At 35.5% G+C, this 22,573-nt stretch overlaps 1 protein-coding gene across 5 annotated transcripts in view; it reads left to right on the top strand.

Moving 5' to 3' along the window:
• LOC144975048 (filamin-A-like) overlaps positions 1–22,573 on the top strand; it is a 138,444-nt gene that overhangs the window by 57,091 nt on the left and 58,780 nt on the right. For all 5 annotated transcript variants that reach the window (XM_078918726.1, XM_078918725.1, XM_078918724.1 and 2 more), the window contains exons 5-10: positions 8,987–9,253; positions 9,846–9,923; positions 11,738–11,900; positions 13,341–13,547; positions 20,621–20,758; positions 21,657–21,799. In XM_078918726.1, the coding sequence (XP_078774852.1) occupies positions 8,987–9,253; positions 9,846–9,923; positions 11,738–11,900; positions 13,341–13,547; positions 20,621–20,758; positions 21,657–21,799 (996 nt within the window). The remainder of the gene's footprint in view (positions 1–8,986; positions 9,254–9,845; positions 9,924–11,737; positions 11,901–13,340; positions 13,548–20,620; positions 20,759–21,656; positions 21,800–22,573) is intronic.

Below are 22,573 nucleotides of genomic sequence, written 5' to 3'. Positions count from 1 at the left end.
AACACATTGGCAGACTTGATTTTGGCTTTTTATGCTCAAAAACAAAAACTTAATATATTACATTTTAATTTTCAAAATGCATGAATATTTGCTGAGTATGTAGCCTATATATATATATATATATATATATATATATATATATATATATATATATATATATATATATATATATATATATATATATATATGTAAAATAACCATCAAATTTAACATATAGTGTTTTCATCAGAATATAATCCCACCCCAGAATAATTAAAAGGTAGAAATCAAATCATTCAAACGCTATCAAAATATGAAATTGAAAGTATGAATGGTAAAATGCACATATTTAGGATGTCAGTCAAATCAGTCGTATAACTCAGCAGGCGTGTTTTGTTTTCTTGCCATTTCCATGCAAGCCATTGAGGTCGGTGGCAGGTTGTCTCGTCTAAAAATGATTTCATATTGTGTTATAATATTGTTTGCAGTGTTGACAACGGAATCCGAGACGTCTGTTTTTTTAACAACACATACTTTTAATGATATGTGCACGTTTGCACTTATTGTTTGAACCTGGAAAGAGTAGAAAACGATGAGTAAGTGGAATGTAACATTCAGTATAATGAACAAAGACAAAACTATGGACGTTATAGGTTTCTCCTTTATCAACATTGTGGACGAACTATGACTTCGACTCGCCATCGACATCTCCTAAATAAAGATATCTAATGGTCATGGCATGTATGTTTTTTTCTCTTATTTTCTTTGCAAGTCCCGGAATCTCAGACATATCAATTACAAAATCCCTTTGTTTTTACCATAAATCCCAGTTATCTGCACAATACCGGCATACCTGTACTCGATATTATTATTTGTACCTTTGCCGATTCCATTTGGGATTTCAAGTGGCCTGTTCTGATTTAGGATATATTACCTGCTGACTTGTTTTGACAAGATGCAGCGATTTATTGTAATAGGACGCATGGGGTATGCTAAAAGTCTTTACAGACTTGACGTAGCTGAACTACCATCGGCATGTAGGCTTAATGACTCGGCGATATAATGTCTCTTCTTGCAACAAAATCAAGCCATTTTGAGAGTGATCAATGACCGGATCGGTGGCAATGATCACAAAACTTTGGCCCCGGTTTCTTTGTCTTTGAGTAGGTCACGTTACCCATTCATAGTCATTCTACCATGGTGTAAGTTTACTTGACCGTGGGAAGTGACATTAAATGGAAGATATTAGATATCGATAATCCTAAAAGGACACCTTAGATGCGGTATATTTTATGAAATGGGTGATTTGGTTTCATTTGCATTTGGTATTTAGCATTCGGAATCCGGGGTAATGTTTTATTCAAATTTTCACATTTATCTATTTATTTTGTTGTGCCAAATATAGCTATCTATCTCTATGCACAGTTGAACAGCAATCGTTTTTTGTGCGGCTATGTGGTCTAATGGTATGACACTCGCTTTCGGATCGGAATGTCCTGGGTTCGAGCCTCGCTCGGCGCATAGTTGAGTCCTCTCACCGCACTCACGTGTAAAATGAGTTCCTGGCCGCCTACAGCGTTCTCTCGAAAAAATTCGAGAAAAAATTGCAACATCGCCTAACAGGCGTGATGACCCGTCCTACATGTTAATTGTTGCTGTTGGCAAGGGTCCCCTTGTAAAGCGCGTTGAGCACGTGTAGTGGATATTGGGCTATATAAAAGCTCAATATATATATATATATATATATATATATATATATATATATATATATATATATATATATATAACTTAAAATGTTGCCAGCCCCTCTGATCTGGTTAAAGCTCGCTTACTAGATATAAACTTTATTATCTATCTGTCGACCGAAATCATGCCTTCGTGTTAATGCTAAAGAATGTAAAACCAATGATGTCCTTGTGATATGTGGGTCATGTCATAATCCCGTCACGGACTACTTCGTCAGTAATAAATTGTATAGATATCATATGATGAACGGGGATGATATTCATAATAATTTGCATATTATTGATTGTTATTTACTCATTATATAGGCCCCGATAGCTCAGTTGGTAAAGCATTTGCTTCACACGCAAAGGGACCGATATCGTTTCCGGTGAAGCCGAGATTTTTTTCCAACCCCCTTTGATCGGATAGCTGGGTCGGTTGGTATTTTTTGATGGACTATCGTCGCATCCAAATGATAGCAAGTAAATGCTATGGTCCGTTTCAGGCTGGGATAAACCGGGATAAACTCTGGCTCCATGGACCTAATGGTGTCTCTAAAGGACTCCTTTTATGTACTTACTTTACAACACAGTATTATACATATTGTAGCGTCAAACACCTGTCGCCCAAAGTTGACTGTGTAGTGGAATTTAGAGTTAGATAATTGAATAATGTTTATATCACTGATGCAGAGATAAAAGTTGAATTTTAAATAAAAATTTTTTTGTTTTGCTTTTTAATCATATGGCCCAAGCAATCGAGATTAGATTTATATGGATAATCGGATAGATTGGATAAAATCTTTGTCGTTTCTTCCCGTTCAAAGAATGGCAAAGTAGAAGTTCAAAATGTGTTATCAGTCTCAGTGTACTAGTTAGATTCGTTATCGGATCACAACAAAGAAAACCGTGGTCATGAAGCGAAAGTCGTTAAAAAAAAACAATGACAATCTCATATAACTCAGTTTAGAAATTAGAAAATTAAATAAATCAAATACCGTAAGATGATCCCATTGGAAAATTTGTCTTTATGGCATTTCATGAAATTAAGGTTTAAAACCCAAACAAACAAACAAACAAACAAAAAATAATCAAAAAATAAACAAACCAAACCAAACACACAAAACAAAACAAAATAAGAAAATGAACAAAACAAAACGAGGCTCGAACCGAGTCATCTGGGTATTTAACAACTCGGCCATCTCCCCTCCACCCCATTATAAAAGTGTATGAGTGTGTGTGAGTGTGTGTGTTTGTGTGTGTACTTTTGTGTGTGTGTGTGTGTGTGTTTTCAAAATGATAAATATGATGTAAATCTTTTAAGTTCGATTTCACTTCAGTTCTTTTGACGTGACTTGATAAATCGTGTTAAAATATAGTGAGAATTAGTACTGCTATATCTATAATAAAGGTACAACAACCAACTGAATGAATTAAAATAATTTGCTCAAACCGATTCACAGTATTGTGCTTTGACTATGATCTATTGCATAATGTGTGTTGTGTTGAATATTGCTGACGTTGAATAGTAAAATTATATTGCAACAAGTCCGGTATTGTAGAATTTAATCGCCATGAATTAGTAAGCTTTGTTGGCGGTTTCCATACAGCCTGTCTCTTCTACCTGCATTCTTTTTTCTTTTTTTTTTTCAGTTTATTTTTAGTCTTTATGATTCATGGGAAATAATACTATAAATGATACAGCGAACGATGACTATGTGATGGTTTTAATTGCTACATATATTTTGATCGTTGTATTGATCGAAATGGGGGCATGCATTTTGATGCTGGATAGGGGTAGAACTCAACGTTTTGTTCAGTATGATTTGACATGGTGTGAAATGCCTACGGTCAATTGTGCTGCCTTTTCTATCTCCCAATATCCGCTGTTCTCTTGCTTCTCTTCGATCTTAATTAATGAGACCACACAGTTTAGCCCCATTACTGGCTGTGATCATTCGGCAATCTTCTCCTAACAGGCGACGTGTGTGTGTGTGTGTGTGTGTGTGGGGGGGGGGGGGTGGTCTTTGGGTGTTTTTCCAAAGTACAGCAGAATTGTCTGTACTGTTCCCCATCCAAACCGTTCTATTTTCACTTTTTCGTTGGTATTTTCACGATTCCAGGCTTCAGGCAGGCCCCAAAGCTCTCGATTTTATTCCAACTTTACTCCATTTTACCGTTTTCATCAAAGGTTACTGCTCTCTGCTCTTGGCGAAATGGTCATGTCTGCAATTAATTATAACCAGATAATAAATAATGGGAATAATTTAGTATTGCTGTCAAAGGGCGCCAATGTCCGCTTTGGGTCGTTAATTAATGTTGATTTCCTGCGTTTGTTTAAGTGTTTCGTAATATGAAGGTGATGAATACTATAATGTGGTCTCTTGCCAATACACGGTAAAACGTGATTGTGTGAGGCGACAGGTGGAATTTGCAGACTAGGTTTCTGTGTGTTGGAGGAGGGGAAGGAGAGGTGTGTAGGGGGTGGGGAAGGGGTTTTGAAACGTGAGTTTGAATATTTCGATATCTATACATAATATCATTACGATGCTCATGTTGTGTGATAGATATATTATGTCTATAACTATAATGTGTAAATAGATGGAGAGTGTGTTGATGGATGGTCGTGAGCGTTTATGTAGATTTATGAATGTTATGTAGGATTTGTGGTGTGAATGGGTTATTATGTTTCCTTTATTTATTTACTTATATTTATTTATTTTTATTCATTAATTTATTAATTTCTTTATTTGTTTGCATCTATTGACATTTGCCGTGAACACTGACACAAGCTACTTCTCTAACCAAGACAAACAACCGACATGGCCTTATGGTGTCGAAAATGCCTTAAACTTCTCAAAATAAAGTAAATAACACAAGAGCGTTCGACGAGGGTGACCAGAAATATAAAGTAACGATCTGGAGTAGGCTTTACTTTTTTCTTTTCTTTTATTTTTTAAAATTTTTTTTTAAATTTATTTATTTTTTTGTCTTTTTTTGTTTGTTCTTTGTTTTGTTTTGTGTTTTTTGTTGTTGTTGTTGTTTTTTTTTTTTGTTTGTTTTTTTCTGGATTTTTTTCAATTATAGGTCGTCATTCTGAAAGGTGAAAGAAAGGTGGCTTGCTTCAGCGGTCTGTAGCAAGTAGCAACAAGTTTTAATCATCAAAGCTTAAGTAATCCATAACACTACACATCTTGTCTTGGTCTCGGATTGGTTTAATTTCCTCTAACTAAACCGCCTTTAACAATTTAAGCCGAGACATACTCTAAATCCCGACCAATTATAATCGGAGATTCTACCCAGTTTACAAAGAGATTTTCGCCCAAACAAAAACTGGGTCTGGATAAGATTTGCAAAAGACTATTGTCTTATTCAAGCAATACAACCGACCGTTTGCAGTGGCCGTATTATGTTAACTTTGATGGTACACGTACTACGTTCGGTATATAATTGTTCCAACTACAAAATGTACATGGACAAAACCCCACAATAATACCTTGGCCAATGGTGCCAAGTCGTTAACATTCTTGCAAGACCATCAAGTCAGTGATTGGAACCAGAGAATATCGAGATGTGAACGAATGAATAGCAGAAAAATGCCATTTGGAAACAGTGTTGAAAGGTAATCAGCAATTCAGCCTTTAGAATAATTGTAAGACAGACCCTGAATCTCAACCTATCTACTTTTTTCTTTTGCTATGGAAGATAGAACAACACTATTTTCATGGTTTAATTGGGATGTTTTATGTATAAAAATGTGAAAATGTTGACCCCGAGGGTCAATAGAAATTTTTAAAAAATAGAAAATTAAGCATAAGTTATAAGAATAGTGGAATGGCTCTGAAATCCCATACCAGTACATAGAATGGGATAATCTCCGAATAACGAATACGTGATTTGAAAAAAAAAAAAACAAAAAAAAAAACATCACTCATGCAGTGTATATTTCTAAAATAATTATCGATCACGTGATAACCTGAAAAAGTGTTGCTTAAAACACCACTTTCTAAATATTTATCTTGTACCAGTGCCTGATCCTCAATTTTTCAGTTTTATATCGATCACGTGATGTACATTAATGTGATAAATGTGTAAAATTACAGAGAACCTCATAGATCACATTTATTACAGCAGATAGAATGCCTATGTTATGACGTAAATGTGTTAGATATCTACCCTTAACAGTTTTCGTTACGATAACAACGTGCACATCATTCGAACATCAACTCTTCTCCCCAAATCCAGGTTGGTTTTCAAAAAACAAAAATTGGCAGCGATCGAGCTATTTTGCCATTTTGCGGCGGTGAAAGAGTAATTATAATAAAAACAAAACCAAACAAATCTCGCAGAAAAATATTTTTTTTTTAAACTTTCATGCAACAGAATCGAACTAAATGCCGGTACACAAGACAGTGCCAAAAAAGTTTCCCTGATGCTTCCACCACAAAAACATCAACATTAAGTAAAGCAAAGAATAATAGAAATAATCCAGCACCCGTTATTTTATCTAAGCTTTTTTTTAAAACATGGGGGAAAATGCCTGGTACACGCAAAATATAGCGGGAATGGCTTCTTTAAGTAATATGTGGACAAAGTATCAACTTTGGCCATATTTTTAGACACTTTGAGAAAATCTTTCAAACATTCTTAGGTGGCAGACGAGAGTCGGGTTCTCTCTCTCTCTCTCTCTCTCTCTCTCTCTCTCTCTCTCTCTCTCTCTCTCTGTACACACACATCATCATCTTCATCGTCGTCGTCGTTGTCGTTGTCGACATCATACATTTTGCGCCAAAAGACACTTCTTATTTTCAGGCAGACGATAAACAAGTATTTGTTGGCACTAATCTAATAGGTGGTGTGATGACGGCGTCAAAAGGACAATACCAATAACAATGGAATGATCTCTATCAATTTGCTCATGAAATCGCTGACAAAAATCGCTGACACCACGGTTTTAGGAGAAAACGTATGCTTGTGTGTGTGTGTGTGTGTGTGTGTGTGTGTGTGTGTGTGTGTGTTTGTTTGTTTGTGTGTGTGTGTGTGGGGGGGGGGGGGGGAGTATACATACAAAAATATCAACCCCGCAATAGGCAAACACCCGACAGTTCCGAATAGCAATGTTGATTATAGCCTAACAGAAATATTTTCAAGCTCTCCGTTCTTGTTGATATCGGAGATACAGTGATTCTCTCTTACACACACACACACACACACACACACACACACACACACACACATCCTACTCTCCTCTTTTTTTGTTGTTGTTCCTCTCTTCCATCTCCCCCTCCCCGCCTCTCTCTCTCTCATCTTTCTCCTCTTTCCCATCTCTCTCTCTCTCTCTCTCTCTCTCTCTCTCTCTCTCTCTCTCTCTCTCTCTCTCTCTTCATCTCCTCCCTTCCGAGAAATAGACAAACACCTGAGTTTCACTTCTATGATTTTCAATGTTTGACGTATCCCTGGTAAGTGTGTAGTGATGAAATGTGTATGGCAGTGTACGAGCAAGCACACGTCGACCTAGAACCAACACAGTCAGAAATAAATGGAAATGAATGGAAAACAATATAAACGATAATCTCACAAAACGATCTACATGTAGAAAGGATTGCCTTATTACTTTTTTGTTTCTACAAGATGCATTCCTTGTTTGAAAAAATGTGGACCTGTGTGCGTGTAAAAGATGAATTAATACTGAGTTTCCCTGTTATCCTTCCTTTCAATTCCTTCATATTTTGTATATTAGGCGCCCCTCTTTAATCAATGAAGACAAACTTTTTAAAAAGAGAGAGAAATGTTGGTATAATATTGCATTCATTTGCAGAGGGAGGAGAAAGAAAGAAAGAGGTAGCAAAACGAAGAGAAAGAGAGATGAGAGAGAGAGAGAGAGAGAGAGAGAGAGAGAGAGAGAGAGAGAGAGAGAGAGGACGACGTAGAGCTCTGTTTCCTTCCGTATTCTTTTCACACTTCGCTGATCAAAGTATAAAATAGATGGAATGTGCAAATATAGTACAAGTCGCTTAATTGTAACAGCTTCGTTGCCAAAATTCGTTCCAATTAAGCGGCGTTCCAATTAACCGATTCTGCTTGTGGCCTCCACTGGATTGAGACTATTCATGTTTCTGATTACTTGGAAAGACATTCTTATAGCATTTGCTGAAGCTCAAAAATGGTCCTAATTCGACATGCTTCGCTTTCCGATTAACCAGTAAAATTTTTATAGAAAAAAATATGTCACAGACATATCGTTTCAATTAAGCGGCTGTCCCGATAAATCGACGTTCCTAATACCTTCTTCGACTGTATTACGGGACAAGTATCAATGCCGTCTTCGATTTATGAGTGGGCGTCATTGCCAGTTTTATTCATGAAACCTTTTTATTTAAAAACTATTTTCAACAAAAGATTATACACAAATAATATAATATGACGTAATCTAGAGCCGTTACTCGATACCTTTCGCAGCACACTCCATAATTCACATCACATAAACACGTTATCACTTATAGTAAAGTTAGAATGGATCTCTCGTGGTGTGTATGCGTTAAAAAAACGAACAACAAGAATAAAATCAAAAGAAAAAAAATAAAAACAAAACGAAATAAATTAAAATAATAAAACAAACAGACAAACAACAAGCGAACAATCATTTTTAACAGTTAAAGTCTTTTAAAAAAGCAAAATTGTCCACCGCCGATGTGTTCAATGGTGTGTCCTGCAGGCATTCGTCCTCACTGACATGATGTCGTGGTCGCAGTGACCGGCTACGTCATGACCAAGTACAAGGCAGGGATGATGTCCGGTCACTGGACATTTGCTGTTTTACTTCCATAATGTACCTGTCCAATCGATAGAGAGGGATGGGGGGGGGGGGGGGGGGACACGAACCACACGCCATGACATCACATGTCGTTTAGTGTGTAGGGCACGTAATTGTGTTATCACTATCACCTCCTTTCCTGTCTTAGCACTTCCTGATGAAAGTGATGGTTTCATAAAAGACCACTGTCTTGCACAGTGCTCGCTGATACTCAAAATACACTCTAAATTGCATTAAAGGTCACCTTGATAAAACAGCTCTCATTCTGTGACATTTGTTTGTCCGTCTGTCAATCCACCAGTCTCCGTGTCTGCATGTCTCTTCATTATCAGCGTGTCTCTTTATTATCTGTCTATCCCCCCCCCCCCCCCTCCCCTCTTCTTACCTCTTAACACTTAATTTTCATCCGCTTGAAAAATATATTATAATCTATCTAGTCATCCACCACTTCCCATTCATCTCCATCCAGCTCATCAACCCCACCGACATGACCAACCCCAAGGTGGACGAGCTGTCCATGATGACCTACCTGTCGCAGTACCCCAACGCCAAGCTCAAACCTGGGGCACCCCTCAGACCACGCCTCAACCCATCCCGTGTCCGTGCCTACGGGCCTGGTCTCAACGCCACCGGCAACCAGGTGGGCGCTCCGGCTAGATTCACAGTGGAGACCTACAGTGCTGGGAAAGGAAGCTTGGAAGTCATTGTCATTAACCCCAAAGGAAAACAGGAACCTGTAAGTTGTCACGACACGAATTCTGAACAGTTCCCCCACTCCCACCCAAATAGAAAATAAAATAAAACAACCCTCCCTCATCGAAACAAACCGAAAACAAATACGCAAACAAGAATGAAACATCATCATCATCATCATCATCATCATCATCATCATCATTATCATTATCATCATCATCAGCAGCAGCAACAATCATAAAATAAAAATAAAAAAGTCCAAATCCATTGGTTGTGTCCTTAACTGAAATTTCTGAAACTTTTCGTATACTGTAATACAATTCCATTTATACATTATTATAATTCCCTTTTATATTTGTTATTTGCTATGTCATATCGTAATACATTTTATTTATTTTCTTTTTCTTTTTTCATAACTATTGAGACATGTATGCCAGTGCACCTTTTAAAAATAGCATTTTAGCTTTACCAGTGTTTATGATATTATGATTCTGTATTTCCAAAATCCATGCAAAATGATGAATTTAGTACTTCATTGCCTGCAATTAAAAGTGAAACCATTATTTACAATTTAATATTTTTAAAATAATAGATGTATTTGTATTTTTTCCCCCCCATGCTGATCCAACCTGCAGTGTGAGCAGACTTTCAACAACGATCGTAACTTGACTTACTCTTGTGTCTATGTTCCCACTATGGAGGGTGAATACAGGGTAAGTAATGCATGGCTTAGTTTTAACCGTCTACAAGTAGGGGGTTGTCAGAGACTAAACTTATTCGCCAAGAGAGCAGTAACAATGACAAGTCTCATTTGATTATTTCCGAAAACAGATTTGAGAGCGATAACAACTAAATTAACAAGGGGAACGATTCTTTAACTTTAAGCACATATTGCTTGTAGTGGTGTTGTACGCTATATATAAAATCTCAACTGTTTTTTTCTTCTTTTTATTCTCCCTCTCTATCTCTCTCTCTCTCATGGCTCTGACACCAGAAGTTTCTACACATACACACTCTCTCTCCCCATCTCTCTCTCTCTCTCTCTCTCTCTCTCTCTCTCTCTCTCTCTCTCTCTCTCTCTCTCTCTCTCTCATGGCTCTGACACCAGAAGTTCTATCGCAGTTAGACTTCAAAATGGAGATCTTGAATCTCAGTTCATACCCTGTGGAGACTACGAGATTAAAAAAAATATATTTAATTTTTATTTTAAATGTAATTGAGGCTTTAGACTTTGATTGTTCTGACACATAAAGCCCTCTTGCAGCTGGGCGTTAAACTGAAACCCTAAACCTTTTTAACGAGAATAAATATGAAGAAATATACAATTTTGTTTTAATTATTCTGATGTTTGACCCCGATCAGCCTGCTGCAAGCAGTTGTTGAACTAAGCTTGTCTGAAAAGTCTGACGCCTATTAATTGTATTGAACTCAACAGTATAAACTATACATTAAATTGTGTGTAATTTATTCTTCTTTTAGGTCACTAAATTTATTTAGCTGCTATTTCTTGATTTCAATTTATCTTATTTGAAAGAACCCCTACTCCAACATGTTGGACGAAGAAACCACACACAAAACTTATGCAATAAACAGTGTGCTGTGACCAAGTTCTTTACTGCAGAGAGATGTGCAACTGTAAACAATCATAAACGGCTGAAACAAGTTTATTATAACTCATGGGTATTCTATCATTTGAAATTGTCAACCTTAATCGAGCTAATCACTGGATAAAACAATCTTGACATTTCACAAAGGTTTGGAATTTTATAGGGAAGAGTTTGACATTTCGTTCGAGAACTCATGGGCTACAGAAAGGTAGGCGCCCATTGGATATCGAGAATGCTCGCATAAACACATGATCACATTGAAAGAGGATGTTTTCTTGAAGTTGTAGAACATCTCCCTTATAATTCTGATTTAGCTCCAAGTGAACTTTTCCTTTTCTTAAGACTTAAGAGACGCCTCAAGGGTGAAAATTTTGGCAGTGATGGTGAGGTCCTAGCAGAGGTGTCTTGATGATAAAAGTTTACCACGTTAATTCCTCTTCGACGCAGTGCAATAACAGATGTATCATTGGTGGCTCTGTGTGGATGGGAATGGTGAATATGTTGAAATTTTAAACAATAAATGACATAAACTGAGCTTTGTTTTGATACCTTTGTCAATTTCGTATCTATTTTAGGTTTGAAAATACAAGAGTCACGTAAAGACTTTTCAGTCTACCCTTGTATTAGCGTTTTACAGGCATCATTCTCATCTTACATTTTGTGTTACTCGGCTCAGGTCCCAATAGCTCAGCTGGAATAGCACTCTCACAAGTAAAAGAATGTCCTGTCTGCCAAGAAGCTAATGGGTAGCTGGGGATCTGGAAGACCGATTGGCTTAGGACTCCTATTAAAGTACTTTTAGCTCATCAAGTGGATATTGCGCTATATAAATCTCCCTTTTTTCATTTCAAACAGTCACAGCATTATTTCTTCTCACACTTCCCATTCTGATACTTTTATTATAACTACCTTTTTAACAGGTGATCATCAAGTTCAGCGGGAAGGAAATCCCCAAATCTCCATTCTGTGTCAAGGTTGAGGGAGCTTCTGGTGACCCCACCAAGGTGACTGCAGCTGGTCCTGGTCTGGAGAAGAAAGGAGTGGTTGCCACCAAGAAGACATACTTTGAGGTCTTTACCAAAGGTATATAAAATGATTTAAAGATAGTCATGAATTATCAGAATGACCTGACAAATCAATTTGAAAAGAAACATGATTTATGTTTCACACATCCACTATTTCATCAAACTCTGTTCGCCATAATGCACCATTTCCTCTCAGGGCACACTCTAAGCAATTAGATTTCGACACAAAATTTGTACAAGTTGTCTGTTTGGCATCCTTTCTTTTTTCTATTTTTCTTTTTTTACCAGCGTTGTTACAATGTTTGCCACAGACTTAAGTGCCTTTTCAACCCTGATTTGAGAGGGGTAATATCTATAATGGGCCTTGCCCTAGAACACAAAGCAAGGGCCAGAATAGGCGAATTTTGCTGCTCAGGCGGTCTGTATATTAGAAATGACTTTAAATATCAATAGAGCCCTTAAATCACTGTGAGCTAACCTTTTTTGAATATGTTATGTTTGATTTTTTTTTTTTTCATGCAGTAATTATATAGGTAGTGTAGATCACCGCAAATCCTTACGCTTTTTCTATACCTCAAATTCAAACAGCTCGAACTGCAAATTGGTTTAACTAAACCCTCCTCTGTTCAAAGCGCTTTACAAAGGGTGCCTGACCAACAGCAACACATAACATGTAGAACGACACATGACACCTGTAAGGCGATATTACAAATTTTTTCCGACAAAGTCAACTCTGTTAACGGCCAGTTATTCATTTTACACGTGTGTATGGTGAGAGAATGTGAGTAAATAGCCTTTTCCAAGGACTCAACTATGCGCTGAGTGAGGCTCGAACCCAGGACCTTCCGATCCGAAAGCGAGCATCATATCACTAGACCACATAGCTGCACAAATGACAAATTTAACATCTCTGCTTATCACTAAAATCAAAACTGTTCATGAGTGATAGATGAAAATATTATTACGGAATCGATATAAAAGATTGTTTGACAAATCGTGGTAGATTACTTGGTTTCAACTTGGTATAAAGGAAATTCCCACACGATCGGTTAGCTTTATTTATGACAATATTTCAAATCACAGTTCATAATGAGTGATATGAACGTTAATATTTATTTGAATTTCAAGATCTTCTGATTATAAAAACTTTAATTCGAGTGAAAAAGTTTTATCACACTCTAAAGTGTACAGATTGGGGTATGTATGGATTTGGTTTGACCTACCCAAACTCGCTCCTATGTAAGGACTTAGGAAAGTGCTCAGTGAGGGGCTAGTAGTCAATTGAGTGGTAAGAATGCATTTTAAGTGTTACATATTTTCATTTTTAATTTTTTTCATCTAAAACTACATCCTTTTTTCTTTTGAATAAAGACATGAAATTTCATCTATGTTAGAAAGTGCCCCCCTCCCCTCCCCTTAAAAAAAAACAAACAAACAAAAAGAAATTATTCTTTTCTTTTACTTTAATCAGTATTTTATCTCACTATGTCTCAATAAGATGCAGGCAAAGGTACTGTTGATGTTGCTGTTCTTGACCCACACGGCCATAGAGACAAGGTGAAAGCAGCCATCAGCACTGTCCCAGGCAAGGAGGGCCAATACCTTGTGGAGTACACAGCCATTGAAGCAGGTCTTCACTCCATCAACGTGTTCTTCAATGGGCAGCAGATCCCAGGATCTCCATATGGCGTTGATGTGGCCGCTGGTAGGTTCTTATTGAAACGTTTGAAATTTGTAATAAGTAGGCACTTCTATAATGCACTCCACCTCAATGTTTTCTAGGTCTATGCACATCATAGTATTTCATTTCCCCCCCCCAGCAAGACATAGGTTACCAAATTTCCATTTCACACAGTGCACATCACTTGAGAAATGTAATTTTGTCATGAGGCTGTGACAATATAGATATCTCTGTTTGTTCTAGATATCTGAGATATTGGTTACTGTGAGGTTATCGTGCCTTGATCAATCAAGCTGGGATTGATATTATTGAAACAAGTTGTCACAATTATAATTTTTACCCATTCGAGTCCAATGTTTTTTAAAATGTTGCTTATAATTGGGAAAATACAATTATTTGTGTGGTCCTTCCATATTCTTTTTCATTCCTCCTTTTTTTTTTTAAATATATAAAAGACAACTTGTGGTGTGGCTTTTCATCAATTTTTAAAAAGAACACATCCTTCTTTTTTTGATGAGGCAAGCTCTAATAATTTTTCAGTTTGCAAAACTGCTTTTCGAATAAAAAGAATATTACAAGTGTACTTGTGATATGAGGATATATAATCTTTAATTATTTTTGGACTGGATATATTTGAAGATTCAAATTTTGTTTTAAACACAGATAGTTGCAATGATAAAGATTAGGAGAACGTTTCCTAATGGATGTTTTTCTTGTAAAATTGTTGCAGAGTGTAAAAATAAAAGCACTGGCCATGAGATATCTTCTGTCTTTTATATAATTATTTCATTGGTATTAGATTAAATGGTAAGGCAGGCTTTTCTTGACACTTATGTTTTTTAAATTTTCCACAAAGATTTAAAAAAAAAATTAATTGAATTGGCAAGGTTATCATATTGATATTATAAATATTGTTAAGTTGAATATTATGTCTTACCGCATGCTAAGGTTTTCATCTTGTACTAATAATGCAATTTGATTTAATTTTATCGTATTATTTTTCTTTTACTTTAGAAATAGTGGCTCAACAAGTAACAAAGATTAGTTTTGAATGCATAATTTGTAGAGATAGATTTAAGTTACATTTTTTGCTCCAATTAACTGTGACTGCAATATTAATCATAGAATTTATTTCATTCAGACTGTGACTGCAATATTAATCATAGAATTTATTTCATTCAGAATGATTAAAAATTATGTTCCTATTTCATTAGAAACAGTAATAGTAACAAAAGAATCCTTACACCTTGTTCGATGATGATCATTTTCTTTTCTTTTGTTTTATCCCACCTTATTATTTATGTTTATATTTATTCCTCATTCTCGTTCGCTCATTCATTCATTCATTCATTCAATATTTTTACCATTCATCAATCAATTAAAACAGTCAAGAGTAAGTATCTATTTATCCATCCATTCATCTATCCATCCATTGTGCCATTGTTTTAATATCAAACACAATAGTGAAACTAGCCCATTCAACCTTTGTGTTGTCACATGCTATTCAACACCGCCTGTCGCGTTTGGTCATGGGCCATTCCTCTCACTGATATTCCCATTTTGCACTCACATCTCACCAGAGTTGCTTTTAAAGGCATATGTTTGGTCTAACTCACCTTTTTTTCCCTCTTGTTTGTCACTTTACATGTCACATAGAAAATAGTAAACTGACCATTGAGTGAAGGGCTGGAAAGGTGCTAAAGACAAGACAACACATCTGTAGATGCGGTCAAAACATTGCCGACGGCTTCTAGTTCATTTTTAGATCTAGCTGATGGAGCTGTCTTTTTTACATGATGAATACTGCCTCAGGTTTTCTTTCTTAATAACCTGTCCTTCAGCTCGATGTCATATCATCTTTTTTGATGAATGATCTATAACCCGTTAGTTCTTCTTCTTCTTCTAGGTTCCATGCCTGGTCCAGGCTTCGGATACTGCATGAATTATCTCTCTCCATTCCTCCTTGTCTCTTGCTTTTTCAAACAGCTCTTGGATTGTTAGGTTGGTGAAGCCCTTCAGTTGGTCTATGAGTGTTTTTCTTTGTCTCCCCGGGCGCGTTTACCGGTATTTTTCCACAACTTGCCAGGTATTCATTCTTATCTTTCCTTACTATGTGTCCGAAAAAGGATAGTTGTCGATCCACTATTAAGGGCATTAGTTTCCTTTGTTGGTATGTTTGTTTTAGCACTTCTTCGTTCGTTTTGTGTGCAGTATACGATATTCTCTGCATCCTTCTCAAGCACCACATTTCAAAAGCTTCAATGTTCTTTTGTGTTTCTGCATTTGTAGTCCAGCTTTCGCATCCGTATAACAAGATTGGCCACACGTAGCACTTCAAGACTCGGAATCTAATCCCGAACGACATCTGTTTGTTTTTCAAAATGTTTCCCAGGTCCATGAAGGCCTGTTTGGCTTGAGTTATTCTTGCTCGTATGTCTCGGTTACATCTTCCATCTGTTGTCACTATTCAACCCATTAGTAGGGACACTTAATTTCCCTTTTTGATTGTTTGGTTATAATTAAAGACCCAACAGTTTTCACCAAGATCGCAATAACATCACAGCTTTATCTGTTCTTTTGGTGAATATTGCCAGATTTATTGGGATGAGTGTGAAATCAAACCTTGCCTGTAATAGGTTAATATCTTCCAATGGTCACCAGTCAAGCCTTTATTTAACATAAGACGATCGTGTTGCCATAACTTATTTATCTTGAAATAGATTGTTGTTGTACGTGTTGTTTATTGATGGTGACATTAACTCTATGACTGTAGCAAACTTTCCAATCGTAATTTTTAGTTTTACTTCATGGAAGGCAGTACAGATTCTAATACTCAAGATTTTGCTTGATCAAATTTTGATAACTTGCACTGGCAGAGAAATATTTGCTTGCAATAGTCATAGAGTTAATTGAACATATGCACGCTGCCCTGTGCAGAAAATAATCAAAGAATAATGTTTTATTACTCCACTTTTTTTTGTTTGTTTGTTTTTTTGTTTTTTTTTTGTTTTTTTTTTTGTTTTTTTTTTGTTTTTTTTTTTTGTACCAACAGATCCTGGTATGTTGATTTTGCATTCATAAATTCCATCCTAAAAACTGATATGCCTGACTTTCTAACATTGTGTCTCAGATGTAATCATTTCACACCTTCCTCCACCCCCTGTTACCCTTAAATTAATGAAAAGCATGTTAACTGTTGAATCATATTTCGTTTCATTCAACTACGAGATATTATTGTGTCCTTGCATCTATCTTTCCTATTCCTCAAGTCTTACATTCGTCAGTAATAATCTGCATTTACTTTCAATCGACATATAAAATTGACAATATTTCATCAAAATTTAATAACTTGGAAAAACTTGATATGCATTCAATTTTTATAAATTAATTTAATTTTATAATTGCTCCCCCCTCCCTCTCCCTCTCTCTCTCTCTCTCTCTCTCTCTCTCTCTCTCTCTCTCTCTCTTTCTTTCTTTCTTTCTTTCTTTCTTTCTTTCTTTCTTTCTTTCTTTCTTTCTTTCTTTCTTTCTTTCTTTCTTTCTGTTTTTTATTTTTATTTTTACATTTAGTATCAACGACTTTAGTTTTTTATATTCAATTTTTAAAAAATAATCTCCATCTAAATTTTCTATTCTATCTTATAATTCCAATTTTCACTTCATCGTTAACTGCATGAAGATGTTGAATTTTTAATTACCATATTCCTTTACTTCTTATTCATCTTAAATATTCTTCTTCTAATCTTTTGTAGCAGATTATGAATTTTTCTAATACAAACAAAAGCTTTGACCTAATAATCTACTACTAAATATAAATATTCTCAGCACAGTCTCTAAAATGTGGCTGGGCTGATAACAAAATTAGTCTAACACTGTTGATTCTATGTGCACAATGTGGCAACGAATTTCTTTGATTAAAAATTATGTCAGAAAGAATCTGCTTTTAATACATGAATCATATAGTGAAGTTCGCAAAGATTCTGTTCCTTCAATTATAATAAAAGTAATAATTTACTTCATTGTCACTCGATTTTCCATCCTTATTAAAAAATTAATTTTTTCAAACGTTTCCTCTAGATTGATAAAATATTTTTAAAATCCAATTTTCCTTTACTCAAAAGGACCTGTCATCAAGTTTAGTACTGAACTTTTTACATTTAAAATGGAAATTGAATTTTAAACTTTGTAATATAGAGATCAAGTCAATGTGATACTAAGTGGCTAGAAGCTATTGCCTTTAAAAATAAATGAACAGAAATTACTATAACAGCTTTGAAAAAGTCAAAACCCTTCTTCAACCAATAAGCAAAACAATAAAAGCATTAAAACATCTCTTTAAAAAAATGGACAGATGAATATTTCGCTGCTGTCTTTCCAGTTTTTAAGTGACACATTACTGTTTTTATTGTTTTTGTTATTTTCTGAAGAAGGGTTTTGAGCCAGAAATGTGTCATGTGTGGTATTTTTTTATTTTTCAAATGTTATATTCATTTTGTTCATTACTTAATATAGAAAACACAATTCGAAGATAGATTTGTAACATGAGATATCGATAATCACTCCTCATGATAATAGATGTACGTGCTAGCAAAAGTTGAGGTATACCTCGGAGCATACTGTGCGATGAAGAGAACTAGATATTAAAGCGTTTCCAATGAGTTTGCTATCATCACAGCATTAACTGGATTTGAACTATAACATGTGTCATGTGTCTTAGCATGGTTACCACTTCATTATGATTCATCAGTGTTAGACAACTATCTATTTCTTATTTTTAGTGATTAAATTGTGTTGGGTTGTACTACTTAATATTGGATTTCTTCAATGTAACAAATTCTTCATATTAACTTTTAGTTATGGCATTAATATTGATGCTTATATTTTTTTAAAAGATGCTTTGGATTTTAGGAAGTAACCAAATTATCATATATATTTTTAAATTTAGATTTGAGAAGCTCTATTTCCTTGATGTCTCGTGTTCAAAATCATAAAAGCACTGTCCCTTATTTTGGCTGTTCTCATAATACGACCAAAATTACATAATTTTGTTTCTCTATGATTTTTGATAATACAGTCCACTCCAGATAATCGCAACACATTGGGATCAGTGAAAATTTTGCGATTAACCGAAGTTGAATTTCCTGTCCACTATTGCAACATTTTATTTATATATGGTAAACTTATACCATTTGTTGTTCTTAGTCCACCACAGACTGAGCAATTTCATTGAAACAAAAACCATTTGGCAGCCCTGTACAGATTTGTCAACCAAAAGCAACTATGATGCAATCCGACATCTATTCAGATTGGATAAACTTTCACTCGTTTATTCTTAATAATTGTGAGAGTCAAATAGATTAGCCGTGATGAGAGATATTAAGCTCTCACCAAACTCGTTGGTCACAATGCACAGTTGTCAATCCCAAAAACAAAGGATATAGCTTAGTCTCTCCTTACAACTGTCATTACCTGTAGTCAAGACTATGCCATCGCAAACCCATTCTGCAAAGCCCCGCCCTCTTTTGCCTCTAATAGAGTGGTGACAACTATGTAGCATTAAATCCTGCTCACTCTCTATTCTTCAATCTGTCATGATTTCATCCATGATGAAATTTAACCATATTTTGTTTGATTGATTTATTGAATTTACAATTTTTTGAGGGCGAAAATTAGTTGCGATTAACCAAAGTTTGTTGCAATTTACCAGTGACTTTTATAATAATAATTCCCTTTATTCATCCCTAAGGGGAAATTTGTCTCTAGGGTCTATTCCAACGGAAGACTGGAATAACCCAGGCATCAGCCGCAGTGCAGCACCGCAAAGTGAGCTAAGGCTACGTGACTTGCTCAAGGCCACACAATGCGGCGGGTAGTCGAACTCGATACCTTTTGTAGAATTAATTCCATTTCTTGGGAGATGTTGCGATTAACCAATAGTTGCGATTAACCGAGTTGCGATTATCCGGAGTGGACTGTACAAAGAAAACTGATCATATAGAAAGTAGCTGGAGCAAATCAATTGTATAAAACTGAGAATAATTGTTATTTCAAATGTCATTTAAAAAATAAAATCTCTAAACTGAAGAGAATTTCATATAATTTTATATAGGACAAATGTAAAGAACTGTGATTTTCAAGGCTTAGATGTCATAATCAGTTCAAATATACCATTTAGTGTTTGCAACGGCAACTGGATACAATTCTAGTACAAATTATAATCTTGTCATATGAAGACGAGGTTTATAAATAATTTAATTACTCTTGAAAGTGCAAGATGTCCTGATTGCTCTTTGATTGTGATAGGATGTGCATAAACTGAAATAGAACTCTCTAGAATTTTGGTTTAACGCGGCTTCATTAACCTGTAATTTACTTTTCCTGTTAAAATTAACTGAAACTGATATTTATAGTGAACCAAAATGATTTGGGCCTACAACAATTTCATATCATTAGTTAAATAGTCTTGACTGTCTGATTTCTGAGACACACGATGTTACTTCAGTTTAGAATATTTATGTTGTGTTGTCAAAGTCACAATGCTTTGATGTCTCTTGGTGTAGATTAAAGTATAAGCTATTACTTTTTTGCATGCTCTCTCACTTTTGGGTAGATTTCCAAGTAACTCAATCAAAGAGTTTAACATTGATAACACCATTAACCAATTTTGACTTTAAAATTGATTCACAATCGGTCACACTGGACAGCAAGTGTTGAAATATGTTTTCACGAATATACAAGCAGACAAATTATTTATTTAAAGATAATGTGGAATGCTCTTTGCAAAGATCATCTGAAACAAACCAAAATCAAAGACTTGCGTAACAAAAGCTGTCACTATCACTATTTGATTTTGTTTGAAAATTAATATCTGACATTCATTCAGATTTTACTTTTATTTCATTGATTACACCCTGAGCTTGATGATTTCAAGCTGTGGCATGATATAAATATTGATATATTTTTTAGAATCAGAATTAAGATTTTTGAAAAAAAAAATTCCTGAATGAATTTTTCAGTGTAATCTGATGTTTGGTCAACATGTGAAAGCAGATTGTAATACAATTTGGTACGTCATTCCGTTACTCATCTTTTCACAGCTTCCAATGCCAAGGCTTGCTACGCAACAGGCAGAGGTATTCAGCCAAGAGGAGTCAGGGTCAAGGACAGAGCTGTCTTCTACGTACACACTAAGGGTGCTGGAGATGGAGAGGTCAAAGTGCAGATCTTTGGACCTGGTGAGTTACCATAGAGATGCCTGTTGTATTATTGCATAACTCTTGGCAATGGCAATCCAAGATGAAGGGAATTTCCTGCTATTAAAAGGTTGACTAATATGGAGTTCAGGATGTTTTATAGGTTTGTTGGTATAGGATTCCAGTAACAAGCAGAGAGATTTGTATTAACCTATGGTTCAGTCAAGGTTAGTTACTGTATATTTGATCAACTGGGTCTGTTATACCTGGCAGAAATGATTTTGCAGTAGACCAGTATTATATACAAATTGAAGTAAGTGATTGTGCCATTCTATTCAGTGTTACAGTAACCTGGAAAAATTCCAGCTCTGTGGCTTTCTGGTTCTGATGGACTGCAAATATGGAATTTAGAGTTTCATGTTACGTTGAACAGATGGGGTCAAATATGTTGTTACAAGTTACGATACTTGAATACAATAACTTTCAGTCACAACAAAATGCTCAAAGAGATTCAAAATATATTCAGTATGCTTAAGTTTGTGTCAAAATTATAGAAATGATCTTGAGAAGCTTGTCCCCCACATTCCTCCTTTAATACCTATTTGTATTTTTCCCTCATGAGTTTTGAAATGAACTATAGCTAACTGTCTTAATGATGCCTGGCAACCAATGGTTTCTGTCCGTCAGTTTTACAGAAATGGGAATAAACTCCTGCTCCATGGATATTATGGTTCTGAAAGACCATAACTATTATGTTGAACGACAAGAATGAGGAATACATTAATTTTTCTTTAATAGTCATTATGTGTGCATTGTTAATGCTGTGATGGTGTTTGCAATAGAGGAAGGACAAATAAACCTATTAACAAAACATCAAACAGACACGTAAAGTTATTGGTAAAAGATGAATTGTCAATCACAAGTTTTGCTTTGATCTTAGGAGGTATTGAGGAAAAATGTGCCATCAAGAAGGTTCCCAATGAGGAGGGTCTTTATGAGTGTGTATACACACCGAGCAAGCCAGGCAACTACATCATCAACGTGACTTTCGCAGACGAACACATCAACAAGTCTCCATTCAAGGTAATGAACTGTATATTATAAAGATTGCTACGAGAAATTTTAACTATCAACTAACATGCATATATTCTCATGCGTACACCCATATGCGTGCAATGCACATTCACCCACACCCACACACACACACACACACACACACACACACACACACACACACACACACACAAACACACAAACACATGCATGCATGCACATATACTCACACAAACACACACAGAGGTGTACCTTATTCTGCCACATCATATCACTTAACTTTAGAGAAATGATTTTAACTGTGGGACATAACATTTCAAAGAAATGAATAGGTTCGTAATTGTGACTGACAAAGATTTCTTAAATTTCTGACAACAGTTCATTAACCTTTCCTATAGTGATACTAAGCTGCTAGAAGCTGTGGACTGTAAAAAGTAATAAACAAAAATGAATTTAACAGCTTCAAAAAAGGAAAAAAATACCATCCACAGAATGTTTCGGGCTCAAAACCCTTTTTCAATCAACAACAAAAAACAATAAAAGCATAAATACATTACTAAAAACCAGATCAATGTCTAAATATTTCTTACCTCCTCTCTGTTGAAGAAAAATCTTGGAATGTAAGAGAGGGTGTATGAAATATTTGGTGGTTGATCTGGCTTTTTAGTCATGTATTTATGTTTTTATTGGGTTTTTTTTGTTGTTGGCTGAAGAAGGGTATTGAGCCCGAAATGCTTCATGTTCGGAATGTTGTTCTTTTTTGAAGCTGTTACATCCATTTTTGTTTACTCCTCTTAACCTTTC

Source organism: Berghia stephanieae, chromosome 6, assembly GCF_034508935.2.
Source record: "Berghia stephanieae isolate SIO BIC M18660-M18661 chromosome 6, UCSD_Bste_1.3, whole genome shotgun sequence".
Lineage (NCBI taxonomy): Eukaryota > Metazoa > Mollusca > Gastropoda > Nudibranchia > Aeolidiidae > Berghia > Berghia stephanieae.
Note: the sequence above shows the minus strand (reverse complement) of the source record. Positions and strands in the feature narration are given on the sequence as shown.